The sequence below is a fragment of the Lepidothrix coronata genome, unplaced genomic scaffold, assembly GCF_001604755.1.
Source record: "Lepidothrix coronata isolate B3197 unplaced genomic scaffold, Lepidothrix_coronata-1.0 Scaffold76, whole genome shotgun sequence".
In the NCBI taxonomy this organism is placed as follows: Eukaryota; Metazoa; Chordata; class Aves; order Passeriformes; family Pipridae; genus Lepidothrix; species Lepidothrix coronata.
Window position 1 is genome coordinate 2,576,922 of NW_016690256.1, and position 15,672 is coordinate 2,592,593.

A 15,672-nucleotide genomic window follows, 5' to 3' on the forward strand; every position below is an offset into this window, starting at 1 on the left:
TACATTTCATACTGGAGACTTGCCGAATGAGGAAGACATCCTTTGGGATAGGGTTGAGTATAAAGATTAATACATAAATATAGCACTTGGAGAGTGCTCCACCTAACATTAGTAAGACTTGTCTTCTAGGAATGAGACTCCAAAAATGAAGGGATGACAACTGCTTTGTTGTACAAAAGAGTGAAGAAGTACTTTGCATTCCACCATACAGGCTTCTTCATGATATTTACTCTTTTACCATATCCAGGTTTACCTGGCTCTGCAGGCATTTTCACAATGTTCACTTATGTACAGCCTGGTATTGTTTTCTCATCTTGCAATGTTGAAAACCAGCTTTTTTTAAACCTCACCTTTACACACACACAAGTAAAAATCACGTTGTCAAAGTCACAAATTTAAAAATCACATTGTCAAAAAAAGCAAATGAATATGTTTATGATGTATAAATTATCATCTCTCATTAAAAGTTTCTCACACTGTTTTGTCCTTTCATCATATTGATTTGTACTGCCCTAGAAGACTTAGGAATGTCAAAACATGACCTAAAATAATTAGAATCATAGAATCATAGAACAGTTTGGATTGGAAGAAACCTTCAAAGGCCATCTAGTCCAACCCTTCTGCAGTGATCAGGGGCATCTTCAACTAGATCAGGTTCCTCAGAGATGTGTCCAAACTGACCTTGAATGCTTCCAGGGATGGGGCATCCACCACCTTTCTGGATAACCTGTTCTGTGTTTCACCACCCTAATCAGAAAAAATGTTTTCCTTATATTAGTCTGAAACTATTGAATTGATCAAATGCTAATTGCAATTTTGCACAATCAAAAAAGATTATTCAGAAACTTGTTATGCTCACTTTTGTGGTAGCAAGTCGCTGTTTAAACCTCCTCTGACCAAACTCTCTTATGAAGATAAATATTTTAGTGCTTTAAAGCCAGGAAGGACTCTTAAACTTTAGTGGCCATGAATTGTTAAACTTCCTGCATATCAGCTGTCCATGTACATATCCCCATGCCATGACAAATGTGAGCTATTCAGAAGCAGGTTAACCCAACTGTCTGTACGCTTGCCTCAGTCAGGCTGAAGGTAACATAGATCACTGCAGTGTACTTTCACTTGTAGTTAACCCACCTCAAACTGCCTTCACAGCAGCAGTGAGTGAGGATGTGCATGGGTGGATCAGTAATTTTACCCCTCAATAACTTGTATAACAGCTCTTGTTCATGTGGCTGAGTCTTTGATCACCTCCTTGACTGCTTTTATACCACAAAGCATGCTTTTTTTTTTTTTTTTGGAAGGTCAGTTTTTCTTCTTCAGATAACAAACTGACTTCAAAGGGAAAAGATTAGCCACCTCTTTTTTGATTTCAGAACCTTCTGTTTAGATATGTATGATGCTACTCAAAAATAGTATTATCATGCTAGATGTAAAAATGTACTCTTGCTCTGTATATAGAACTATTTTCTCATTTAAAATGAGAATATAACTCAAATTTATATCTGGACTATAGCAGTATTTAAGTCCTATTGAAGCCAACTGTAAGACCTATGCTGCCTTCTATGGGAGGAAGCTAAAAGCCTATGCCTATGAAAAAAATAAAATTATATGAACATTATATGCTTGTGTATCACTATAAATTGATTCTCTTCAGTATAAATTAAGGTGTTAAACAATGCATTGTCTTTGCCGTTCTGCCCATGTCACTTCCAGACTTTGGACAGTGAGGATCATGCACGTGCGCTACAGGGTTAATGTACTAATTAGGATATCTGTAATAAGATGGGAGGAAAACAACCTCAAAAACTAAAAGACAGCTTTTATATTAGAGAGGACAGGAGAATTTATTGACTGAAGTGTGTTTATCTCCATCCTCATTTTTCATTTTAAGAGGTGAAAGTATAAACCATCATCATTACCACTTAAAACTAGCCAAAGCCAGAAAAGAGGTCCAGAGATCTGATTAAGGCTTCAATTGCACAGCTGCAGATGGTTTTTGTCTGGATAACAGTGAAGTCTCTCACTGCTGAAGAATAACAATGTGAAAGCATGTCAAGGAAGTTAACTGTGACAAAGGCAGCCTAGTGATAGATGACAGAGTAAGCAAGGGACGGACAGCCAGGACATACAGACCCTGTTCCCAGCTCCATCACTGTCTATATGACCATGAACAAGAACCCTCTGCATATCTGTCCATCTGTAATGTGTATGAGAAAATATGGAATTAGCACAATGGCATTACCTCTACTTATATTTTAAAAAACACATTTGAGCTTTGCTGTGTGGGACAGGCTGCAGTAATAAAGATTTTTAACACCAGGGAGGATTGTTCTCCCATTGCAGGGATATGCGATTTTATTGTAGCATGCGATCATCTGTGGCATTCTGTCTGTAACCTTAGGTCTTGTTAGAGGTGAACAAAAGGGTTCTGGGTCTGCTGCGTCTGGAACAGACTTTTGTGAATCCTTGTAGATTAAACATCAAGTGTATAATGGGGAAAGCTGGCACAATCATCCCTATGGTGCCTTCAAATCCCAGAAGGAGCAGGGCAGTGATTGTCCCTCTTTACTGAACACTGGTAAGGCCGCACCTCGAATCCTGTGTTCAGTTTTGGGACCCTCACTCCAAGAAAGACATTGAGGTGCTGGAGCGTGTCCAGAGAAAGGCAACAGAGCTGGTGAAGTGTCTGGAGCACAAGTCTTAAGAGGAGTACCTGAGGAAGCTGGGGGTGTTTAGCCTGGAGAAAAAGAGGCTCGGGGGGACCTTCTTACTTTCTACAATGACCTATCAAGTAACAAATGACAGGACAAGAGGAAATGGCCTCAAGTTGCTCCATGGGAGGTTTAGATTGGAAATTGGGAAAAATTTACTCACCAAGAGGGCTGTCAAGCACTGGAACAGGCTGCCCAGGGAAGTGGTTGACTCACCATCCCTTAAGGTATTTGAAACACATGCAGATGTGGTACGTAGGGACATGGTTTAGTGGTGTACTTGGCAGGCTAAAGTTGGACTCGATGATCTTAGAGGTTCTTTTCAATCTACATGACTCTATGATTCTATCTGTGATCCAGTTGGCTTCAGACTCTTCTGCAGCAGTTACAGTTTTTCTTGCCACTGTTTGTTGTATAGAGGAGTCCCAATCAAGACTTATGACCCGTGTTCTGTTAGGCTTCTTGTGTCATGATGAATTTAAATTAACAGTCTACATGAATGGGTAGTATATAGTCTCTGTAAAATTTAATAACCCAGGAGACATACAGCTGCACAACACCAAGAATTCTCAAGGTATGTGATTTGAAAATCACTACAATGAAAGTTTATAACTGTAGCTCAATTCATTTCCTGAGAGGAAAGATAATGCCATAGAAGAATAGACACTATAAGGTCTCTCTTTATATGTCAGAGATTCATTCTCTGGTAAGTTTAAAGAGTATTTCATTGGCATTCTCTTAGATGCCAAACTGTTAAATGCAAGGCAACAGCACAAAGAGGTTTCTTAAATTACTGAAGGAATAAATTGGCTCTTGTAACATGCTTTGTAATTTCAATTACAACCTGCAAATCCCCAAGTGTATATAGAATCCCACTCCACAAACCATTGTTTCCTTCCTGCTGCTGAAAAATAGCTTAAATAAATTCCTAAGAGCTCAGTGATGAATATGTGTGCATTTCATTGCTTTTATAGGGTTTTTTAATGGTCCTTCTAGTCTTTTAATCAAGAATTTAACCATCTCTTCAATCAAATTTGCATTCAAGAAAAGCTTGCACATTAGACAAAGTGCATTCATTTGCATCTGACAGCAAGCACTCTGCATCTTGGAGATATTGAAGCTAAATCAGATTCAAGCTTTATTTTGCAGTGCCAGGTAAATTTTAGAAGCCCAGCATTTTTAATTTATTTCACACTAAGTTGCAAAAATCAGTTTGACAGCTACTGTCAACCAATAGGTGGTAAAAGATGAGACGACCTCTGGCAAGGCACCAAAATAGGAAAATAATTTGTGGCTGCAGAGAAAAACTTATTTTTACTATTATAAATATACAATAAATCCCTGCTCTGAGAAACATATAAGCTAGAATTTTAAAATGAAGTAAATAAAGTATGTGAAAGAGTCCATAGAGTAACAATAAAGTCACAAGCATATATATACACGTGTGTTTGTATATATCTTCCTGTAGCAGTGTGTGCCTGAGCCCTGTCCTATAACCTCAGCAGTCAATAGTGGGAAATTTTATATGCAGCCATTCTTGCTGCCCATTTAGGAGACACTACAGTTACAGCACTCCCCTTACTCCCCATCTTGCACTTTTTGCTAGTTCCTTGTAGAAGGGTTGTGTAGGAATTCCCACCTTTGCCATTTAAACTGTTGTGTAGCCCCAGACAAACGATTTCTCCATTTCTCTGCCTACATTCCCAGGCTGCATAAGAGGAAGCATGGCCAGCAGGTCAGGGAAGGGGATTCTCCCCCTCTACTCCACTCTCCTGAGGCCCGACCTGGAGTGCTGCATCCACCTCTGGGCCCCCAACACAAGAAGGACATGGACATGTTGGAGTGAGTCCTGAGGAGGCCATACAGATGATCAGAGGGCTGGAACACCTCTCCTATGAAGACAGGCTGACAGCTGGGCTGTTCAGCCTGAAGAAGAGAAGGGTCTGGGGAGACCCTTACTGCAGCCATCCAGTACCTAAATGGGGCTTACAAGAAAGATGGGGACAGAATTTTTAGCAGGGCCTTTAGTGATAGGACAAGGGGTAAACTAAATTGGTAGATTTGGACTAGATATAAGAAAGAAATTGTGGATGTCCCATCCCTGGAAACATTCAAGGCCATGTTAGACACGGCTCTGATCAATCTGATCTAGTTGAAGATGTCCCTGCCAATGGCAGGGAGATTGGGCTAGATGTTCTTTAGAGGTCCCTTCCAATGCAAACTGTTTAATGATTCTACATTTGTCCTTCTTGCACATATAGACCACAAAATTTTGAGGGAGTGCTGTGCAAGGACCCTGACATATTTCCAGGCACTCTTGACATCGTGATAATAATTCTATCAATTCAGGGTCAGGAAAAGAAAACAGACTTCTGACAGTTCACACACAGCTTTATGGTTTTGTCATGACCTTCAATCCAGCACTGATAGGGAGAAGATAGATTTACAAAGTCAAGATTTATACGGCATCTCTCTTCCAGAGATCTAGAGGGTTGTATCCCCAACCGGAGGTTGAGCAAACTATGGGGGGAGCTTTCTCAATTTCAGATTGATGCTTTGGGGGAATGTTGCCTGATAAGCTCCAAAGCAAGCTATAAGACCCCTCTGTTTTGTTGTGCTTTGGAACAGTATTAGGCAGGAGAGGATGATTTACTTTTGAGAAAACTGTGAAATCATGTCAATGATAGTGAACTAATTCAGTTACCTCACTGTGCTAGTTTATGGTCATTCCTAGTTAAAAAAAGAATTCTGCTCATCTTTGTACAAAAAGAAGCAGTGGTTCGCGGGTTCTGAAAAAACATCTTGAAGAACATTAAAAAGCAGAATAAGATTGCCGAGAAGCGGAGCCCAGCCCAAAGAGGTGCCACATTTACTTTCACTTACTGAGGTTCAATATAAAGAAACATTTGCCCACACCATTCACGAACAGATCAAAGCTGTCAGCCCAGCCAGCAGTCCTGTGGCGTGGGAAATGACTTATTTCCTTCTCCCACAGGTTCCCTGTTTTATATCAAGCAAGCATGGACAATAGTTTTTTTTCATTATTGGTGTGTGCCTTCCATGGTAGCTGTGCTGATGTCTGTGCTTTTGTACCTTGTCTTTAAAACAGTACATAGTCATCTACTTCTCTACTCAAAATTAAGTAAGGTCCACCAGAAGGTTTAGAGGATTAGGAGGCTACATGGTTTGTAGATACAGCAGCCAGCAACATCCTACCCTTTTCCCAGAGAGGGAAGTATTATATCTTTAATATTTTGCTGCAGATGAGTAAATTTAAGCAATCAATACTGCAAAAGAAGCAGTAAAAGCTATCCTTGCTTAGGTTAATCTAAACATTCAAATCTATTTCAGATGAAATTTTGGAACTTATGTTGTTAAATGCATTTTATTTAGTAAATCAACTCAAAAGTAAATTCACACAGTAAAGGAATTGTTAAAAACTATGTTCTTAGTAAATTATTTTCTTATAATTGATCTTTTAATTGAAAATTGAGAATAGTTAGGGTTTCTGTTTCAATGAAAACCAGCACATTTCTGTAGAAAGGAAAATATTCTGTGATAACACCCATTTTCATCAGTAAAACAATATTACTCTAAAAAAATACCATATTCATTCTTAATATTTTAGACTTTTATAGACCCTTCTGTATTTCCAAAAAGTTGGAAATTAGTCCACTGTAGATCTGAAATCCTCCCAAATTATTAGTTTCGCCTACTTAAAGTGACACAACAAGGGGTTTTATCTAGCCCTGAAATTCTCTTTTTCTCTCTCATGGGGCTGATGTATGTGTCCAGCTGTCACTCAGCATAGACAATGTAATATTCAACATACAAGGAAACCTTTTCTGTCTGCAGAGATTGGGTTAAAAATGTTAAAAGTTTGTGAAAATTTTGCATTGAATACATTTCAGGTTGAAGTTGAGACTGTTTTTAAATATTGTCTCTGTATCATGCAGAATTAAGATTTTCCTTTACAACAGAGGCAGCACTGAAGCCCATGCATCATATCCTATGTATGTTCATAATGCTGTGATGCAGGACAGTTTTGACTCCTTACAGTTCGAGATGCTAAAGCTACTAGTTTGTGAACCAGTTTTAACAAAACTAGCTGAAATTTTTTCCATTGTTCATAGCAGAAATGACAAGCACACGGATGTCAAACAGACCTTCTGCATGTAGCATAAAACAGTGTTAGTTAACTCCTAGACATACACAGTCAAATTATACTGAAGTTGAGTTCTGTACTTCTCTAAGAGCATTTTTATCACAAAATTTTGGGGCACTCTTTCCAAGATGAGACAGTATTTTACAAAACTGGCAAAGTGAACTGATTTGAGTTTTTTACGTGGTGAATCTTTTCACTATTAAGCACTAGACAGTCGAATTAGGTGCAGCAGATAAGAAGAGCTTGTCTACATTCTCCAAGCCACAGTAAATGCATTTACTCTGAGCCTAAGGGTGGACACTGTCACTAGGAAAGTGGATGCTATTGCCCAATACACTTCTTTGCTGTGCAAAGCAACCTCATTGTACAGACTCTCAGCTTGGCACTTTTTTCTCTACCACATTAGCTCCTCCAACAAAATAACCATGCACTTCTGCAAAGCAGTCAGGGAAGTTTCTCCTCTATATCTTTGCTCATTAGGTTGCAACTCAGTGACTCAGTGATGCACATAATCCTTATCTCCACTGTCTCGGTCTCCCATTTATGACCAATTTCTGAGGGAAAGACCCAGAGACCAGACAAACAACCTCACTCTCAGCAGGCCTGATGGGGATGCAAGCACAGAAGCACTGTTGATCTGAAGATGGAATTGAACATGAATCTTCCATTCTTTCGGGAAGTAATTAGGGCACTGTTTTTTTCATATGAGAAGTGGTAGTGGTGATGATGTTTTCATTATTTTAAAGGATGAAAGACCTCCTTTATTTGGAAAAAGAAAAAAAGGATGCATGGACCTGCCTTCTTCAGTGAAAATAATATGTAGATTACAATATAAAGAAATATATACAATACACATAATATTACTACATATGTAGTATATACATTATATATATATATATATGGCTCATGCTCTATGGTGAACTTGCCACCGGCTGCCACAAGAGAAGAGCCTTGAAGAGGAGATACAAAGACTCCCTGAAACAACATCTCAGCCTTGGCCATATTGATCAACATAACTGGTCTACTCTGACCTCCAATCGGGAGGCCTGGAGACACACCATCTATAACGCTGCTGCTTCTTTTTGAGAACACACGCAGGATCACTCTCGAGGAGAAAGACAAAGCAGAAAGAATCGTGCCTTGCCGATACCATCCAAGGAGTCTTTCCACTGTGCCTTTTGCAACCAGACTTGTCTATCTCGCATTGGCCTTTTTAGCCACCAGCGTGCTTGTAGCAAGTGTGGGTAGAGCCATTCCCAAATCTTCGTTCGCAAAGCCTAGCCATGATGATATACTATACAGTGTATATAAATTTTATACAGAGAATTCATTATAGGTAGATTGAAATGCTTAACCACCCATGGCTGCTCACAGTCCAGGACTGAAAGGTCTGAAAAGTCCTTTGAGGGTGCTCCCTAAGCACTAACAACTCCCCCGAGCAGCTTTGCTCCCCCCACCCCGCCCCATGTCCTGCTGTGGTCCCATGTCCTTGCCCAGGGACCCCATCTCCGGGCGCTGCAGCGCCCACCCTCCGCGGGGCCCGGGCTCTTCTCTCCCGATGCCCTTTATGGCGGCTCACGGAGACAACGCGGACACAGAAAGGGCGAGGGCCGCACCGCCCCGGCCGGGTACACCCTGTCCCTCCGCAGGGCCACGGGGTGCCCGCGGGGGCGGACCCGGCCGGCTCCCCCTCCCCTGCCCTGCGCCGCCGCTGAGCGTTAACAGGTAACGGAGGAGGGGCGGCCCCGCGGGGTCGCGGTGGAATCTGCTTCCTGGGTTTCCTTTCGCTTCGGCGGGTCCGCCGCGCCGGGCACACCTGGGCCGGGCCGGGCACACCTGGGCCGGGCCGGTCCCGCCCCTCCGGGCGCTCTCTCCGCCCGCAGGAGTCCGGGGTGATGGTGCCGGTGTGCGGCGGGATCGGCGGCCGCCGCCTGCTGCGGATGGTGGGTGCGGGCCGGGGCCCGCTGCTGCTCGGCGTGGCCCGGGGCCGCAGCTGCCAGACGGGGGGCACCACCCCCGCCGGCCGCGGGCGCGCCCTGGACGTCAGGAAGCGGGGCTACGACATCACCAGGAACCCGCACCTCAACAAGGTGGGTGCCGGGGGGGCGCGGCCCGGGCGAGAGGGAGGACAGCGGAGGTGGGGAAGGGGCTCGGCCTGGGTCGCAGGCGTCCAGGTTTGGGGGGGCTTGGCAGCGTGCCCCGTGTCTGTCCCCAGCTCCGCTCCGAAAGGGCTGAAATGCTGCCGTGCGGGAAATGGTCGTGGGTTGTCCTGAGCAGAGCACGGGGCGTCTGATAGATGTTCACCTGGTGGCTCGGTATTGCAGCCTTCTTTGGAGTCAGTCCCCTGCCTCTCCTCTGACCGCTGTTCTGCTGCAGTGGCGGCACTGGAAGAGCCTGTGTAGGACAGAAGTGCCTTTGGCTGGGAACTGAAGCAATTTGCCTAAAATCACAAAAAATTGAAATGGAAAAGGCATGGCTTCTCCTCAGAGTCCAGTACCAAACCTGGGTTATTTATATATGTTGTATTACACATGTAGCAGTGGAACAGGTGTCATTTATGCGTTCATGTTAAAACAAGCACGAGGAATTGTTCTTGTTTAAAATCTTCCTAACATACCCATAGCAATGTATACCTTGCTGCCAAAGCAGTGTGTTTTACCAGGTTGAAGACATATTTGTTCTCAATACTGTGGAAACACCAACAATATAATTATAATAATAAAAAAAAATAATAATGCTTTAGGCAAAAGTCTTCAGCAAGGTCTACAAGGCATGTAAAATGAGGCTGAGTAACTTAACCCTACACTACTTTTCTATCTTTTTCTGTAATTTGAAGGGAAAAAAATAATCTGGATGCAAATTTTGGGATCAAATATGTCAGAACCAAGAATGTTGGGTTGCAGTTTCTTGTATTAATATTGCTGGAAATAACTACAAATGCATCAATTACCTAAAACAAGCAGGTATTAAACATGGTATTGAGAATTGATGGGGCTGTGACTGTTTATCATATGATGGTATGTAGTTATTCAGTACATGAGCTTCCTTTGTCTTCTTCTGGACTGGAGACTTCAGATGACAACTTTTATTTTGTGTAAGATGCTGTACATTGAGCTGCATCTCCTGGTACCATTTCACATCCATAGAGATGAATCCCTAAGGACCAAGGCACGTGATGACACAGGATGTTACTGAATGTGCAACAACTTTGAAGGCAATCTGGTTTGCATCATTATACAGTGCATGTCTGTAAGGCTGAAGAGAAGAGGAATTGACAACTGTATCATAAATAACAGTAACTTGTCAGCACAAGAGGTTTTGATGGGTTTTTCTTCAGCATTTGGCATGTTCTTTTGGGTCCTCCATGATGGATACAAAGAGTGACACAGCTAATGTTTTTAGTATTCTTACATATATAGATTTGAACTGAAAAATGAATACTTTGACCTTTTCTCAGTGTAATGCAATAATAACACTCAAACAGTTGAATCTATCACGTATTTTAAATGGATCTGGCTGCCACAGAAGTAGATTTTGAATGTCCTGTTTTATAGTTTTGATAATTTTTAGAGGCTTCTCTTTTTCACCCTCCCAGTGAAATATTTTTCTTTAAGTCTAAATGAAATTGTGGTCTTTGTGGAGAGAAGGGTAGAAAACTGCTTCTATTAGAGGAAAAATATATTGTAGTGTGCCATGTTTAATTGGCCATGAGAAGTCTCCCAGCTGGTCTACAGCCTGGGTGTTTGCTGTTTGCTGTGTTCCTCAGTCAGTGCAGATCTTACAGTCACCAATACAGTCATTCATAGAACATCCCAGTGAGGACAGAAATGGCCAGCATCTGTGGTAAGAGATAAGGACTGCCTGTTTATGCACCTAGGTAACTAGTCATTACTAAACGCTCAAGCCCTTTTTCCAGACTTCTCTAAACAGGCTTCTATTCCTGTGTGTCTTTTAACAGTTCCTTGTAGTCTCTTAAGAATTACCTGTGCTCCACTGAAATGGTGTATTTCAGGCAGTTCATATGTTGACAGTGATTGATGGCCCTTTGGTCTGCTGTGCTGCAGTAGTGTAGGTCAAAATTAGGGATCTCGGTAGGTTTTCAGCTGTTGAACTCTCATCACATGGCAATTGCTGTTTACTCCTTCGGTAACTAAAGGTGGGTGTGGGGTCATTACTGTTTTTCTGCAGTAGAGCTTACTTTAATCTAAGTTTTCAACTGATTGAAGGTTGCTCTGCAGGGAATAGTCCTTACATCTCTCCAAGAAACTCTGAAAAAATTTATTCAGAAGTGAGACTTTGGGCAGCAAGTGTTTTGCTGCGTTATTCAATACCCTGACTGTTTTATAGCTTTTGGATGAAGTTTAAGCTGTCAGTCTAAAGCTGTGAAGTGTATGGTATTTATTCAATGAAGAAGACTGTCCCTTCAGCAGAATTGCAGACAGATTTACGGTCTGAGGTTATTGATCCAAGTCTTTGCTTGCTTACTAGGTTGAAGGTGCTTTGAAGAAGAAGCAGACTCAGAAGCCACTGCTGACAGGTCCTCTGTAATACCGTAAATATTAGTAAAAGTAAAAGCAGGCTGTCCTTTGAGAAGCTCTCCTGGTTTCCAAAGCTGCCTGAGAAGAAAAAAAATAAACAGAAAAACTGGTTATGGATGTAAGAAATTTGCAGCTGTTTCTTTCCTTTGGTCATTGTTTACTATGTACTACATTGTTTACTGTTGTAGTATTCAAATACTGTTCCTCCTTGTGTTGCAAAGTGTGACAACCCATGTTTAATGCAAGGGCCGGACTCAGGAAACATCAGCATTTTCCTGAGGGGTACTTGCAGTTTTAAAAGGCAATAAGAGTTGTTCTTAGTTGATAGAACAGTCTCAGAAATAATAGGAGGGCGAAGAAGAGCTTGTTGCGTGCTTTCATGAAGTGCCTCATGAAGTAGTTCTTTTCCAGACTTTGAATGCTGCAAAACTGGAAAACCTACAAATGTTAACGATGTCAGATAACCACAGAGAACTGGTAAGAGTGTTCTGTGATGATCCAATGCAAACTGGTTTTTGGGGGGGTTGTTAGAAGCTTTGGCCATATGTAAGTGGCTTGCCAACAGGGCAGCAGCAGTGAGAGATACGTCTGTCCTACTGTGGGGCTTCAGCCTTGCAAAAAGCTAATTCCCTGGGAGGAAAGACGGGGCATCCCTTATCCACTACCTTATTCATCAAAGTTGCCTTGTGTTTGGTGTGGTCAAAGCCATGTTGTGTTCTCTCTGACACTGCTGTAAGTTCTCAAGATTTGTGCAATTCTGCTCATCTCAGATGTGCTTCTCATGATTCCCAGTTCTTCTGGGGACTCCGTCAAATCCATGTGCCCTTTTGGTATTTTAGCAAACACAGGCTGAGCTGGACAATTCCCAGTTTGACCACACACCTCCAGGGACTCAAAAATCTTGTCGTGTCCAAAATTGACTGTAACTTTGTTCGTGACATCTGACTGGAAGGTTGACAACACTTCTTGCACTTTGCTGGGAGTCCTAATTTTGAGATAAATCATGCCTACTTGGATATCTGCCATCACAAACAGATGCAGGACTGGAGGTCACAGTTTGTTTTCAGAATGGCAGGATATTGCTGTATTTGAAGGGTTGAGATAATACACTAAATTTTCTTGCAAGGTGCAGTGTAGGGATCTGAGTTTGTTGTCTCTGAGTACCTCTGGATAAAACTCTCTACTCCTTTGATGCACATGCATGCTCTCCATTGTTTTTCATGGAATGTGTCATAACGAATTACAAAAAACTCCAAACTAAAACAAAAAGAAACCCCGACAACCCTAACAAAACAAATTTACTAGTCTGGATCTGTAAGAACGAAACTTCTAAGAATTGCTGTAGGTCTCTGCAGTGTCTTTGGAATGTACTGCTCTACACATCATTAAAATGCAGAAAGTCTGTTTATCCTTCAGCTTTGCAGGGATTGAAATTGAGCTAACTGAGGGTTCTTTGAACGTAGTGTCAGTAATTTGCCACTGCAGCTGAGAAAAAAATGATACGATCTTGCACATGGCTGCCCTTGGCAACTGTGGTGAAACAGGCCTAAAATTAGCTGGATTTGTAAAATGATTAGATTTAAACAAAGTTGGTAATGAGCACAAGAACAGTGTGTATGAAATGGCAGTTAGCAAGATCAAATGGAGGTAGGAATCTGTTTTCAAATTAATGCATCTCTTCTCTAAATCCACAAGGTTATATTCTTACAACTGGAGTTATTCTTGCAGCTGGAGTTTTCAGTTGGCTAACTTTAGGTCTGGATAGACACAAAGCTATCGAGCTGTGCACATGGCTTTTAGTGGCTGTGTGACTTCCAGCATTTGTTAACTTGCCACCTATTCATGTTTTGCAAAGTAAGCGTGTGAGGTGGACACAGTTTGGAGGTTCCCCTCATATTTTTCAGGAGCTCATAACTATTTGAGCAAGTTTTAGGGGACAAGTTTTAGACTGGACAAGTTCATTAAAACAAAAAAATCCACTGGGGGTTACTAAATACTCTAAAACCACGCCTGGCTTAGAAATTCCACAAAATGAAAATGATGAAAGGATAGGAGAGTGCAGTGGTAGAGTATCCTATTAACCTGTGTTATTTACTCTTCTTAAGGTTTATGGCTGGGGCTGGAGACAGGATGCTCATATAGGTGAACTGACCTGATGAGACTCTCGTGTCTCTAGGGATATTATACAAGACACTTCCATGGGTAAACCCTGCAGCACATGAGCCACTTCAGACCCAAGTGAAACCAAAGCTGAGAGAGTGACTGTTACCAAATCAGGTTCTAACTGCTCTAGAGTTGAAATGTGAGTGAGCTGGAGCACCATCCAGTGTGATGAGCCTTTGATGGTGCCCGGAGCAGAGAGGCTGTTTTCATGTTTGTGCTTGATCAGTCAAGCCTACGTGTATCACCATTGACTTCTGTGGAAGCAAACTCCAAGGAGAGAGCTTTGGCTCAGCATTTTGGAAAATGTGGTGGTGTTTGGAAATGTGATGGCTCAGTTAGATTTGCTTTGGCTATTATCCTGGCATGTGGATTTTCATTTTTGTTTGTTTGGTGTTAGTGTCAGGCGTATCTTTTTCTGAGTCCCGAGTGTCTTTTGGCAAGGGCATTTCCTATAATGTTTTCATACCAAAGAACTTGTTGTTATGGCATGGTCAGCAGACTAAGCCCAAACTAAATCTGTTGGTACTTCTGGTATTAGCAGCAGCCTGCAAAAGTCCCTTTTCTCCCCCAGCTTGGATTCCAGTTATTCTCCATTATCATAGCCAAACTAAGAGGCCATCTGCCTTTCTATCTGCCTGCATAACCTATTACCAACACTGTTGCTCTCCCCTTTGGGAGAGATTAATGCTTTGGGGGTAGAGCTCTTGTGGAAAAGTGCAGAGGAAGTCTGTTTATGTGAGGGTGAGCAGGGTGCTGATGCAGACCCTGCTTCTGTGTTGTATTAACCCTGTAATATGTTGGTTCTTATTTTGCCAATGTAATGAAAGGTCTTGGAAATATTGGTTGGGCAGCTTTTATAAGTGCTGAGTTTGTGCTTGCACTCAGTATAAGATTTTAATAAAAATAAATTGATTTGGAACAAAATGCTTCTTTCTGTTTTCTGAGCTGTTTATGTTGTAAAAATACCTTTAGAATTGCCTTTGAGGAAATTTATCAGCTTGACAGCTGAAGCTGTTGCTTTCTTTTTATCATGCCCTTTTGTTTGGAGAAGCCTTAATCTTTACACCAGGCATATTTTGGTAAGGCACAGCCAAAAATGAATGTAGCTCTGGTTTTGTAGCAGGAACTAAGTTTTTTTTGGCACTTGCATTAGATTTGCACTTAAGTAACACAAACTCTTTGATAAATAGTATGAAAATTGAGATTGTTGCACTTAGAATGGATCTAGGGCTGAATATTACAGCTTGTTCAGCATTCCTTTTCTTTGCATCTAGTGAAATGTGTGGTACACTAGTTGATTACTTTGGAAACGCTGTAGATGTTGGCAGAAAGGCTGAGCATATTATTCGTGGGGTAAACAGTCTGCACTCCACTGCCCTCAGCAGACTTTAAGCTTTGTACTATGTAAGTAGTGTGATACACGATGTTATTGATGTTAGAAACTGTGTGCTTGCTCTGTGTTGAGATGAGTCATTGGTGTTTGTCAAAATTAGTGATGATCTAACTGAACGTGCTGAAAGGCAGCGCTAATTCACAAGATGAAGTGAAGAGCAATAGCTTTATAGTTTGGTTTTGGTTTCAAATGGATTTGTCTGGCAGCTTTGTAGTGCTGTGTGGCACATTTTGATGCCTGAATTTTTGATTTTGGTGTGTCAGATCTGACATTCTTTAGACAAAGCTGGACCTAGAGCAAATTCCATTTGACTTGATTTTGGATAAAGAGAGTGTAAATTGAATTCATCTTTAGCTTCTGTGACAGCCACCTCCAGAAGAACACTAGGTGCTGTTATTGACCTTCATTCAGAGCTGAAAAGGGGAAGGTGGTTCTTTAATGAATAACTGTGCCTACTGATACCCCTTGCTGAAGGCGGAGTTATGATTGTTTATAATATTTAGGCTCCTTCAGGACTTAGGATAGTTTACTTTCTCTGACTTAAAATAAATGATGCTGATTTACCTTCCTGCCCTCATTTGCCTGGCTGATGGGAGATACTGTGCAAATATACCTTTCGACAGCTGTTCTGCAGTTTAGGTGTTCTACTCATTCTTTGCTTCAAAGAGAACCTCTGCCAGCACGTGCCCCTATGCAGGCTGC

The 15,672-nt window shown here is 41.7% G+C and overlaps 1 protein-coding gene across 1 annotated transcript in view; it reads left to right on the top strand.

Moving 5' to 3' along the window:
• Positions 1-8,771: 8,771 nt before the first annotated feature.
• ME3 (malic enzyme 3) overlaps positions 8,772-15,672 on the top strand; it is a 119,237-nt gene continuing 112,336 nt past the window's right edge. Inside the window, exon 1 of the mRNA XM_017819721.1 lies at positions 8,772-8,966. Coding sequence (XP_017675210.1) covers positions 8,772-8,966 — 195 coding nt within the window. The remainder of the gene's footprint in view (positions 8,967-15,672) is intronic.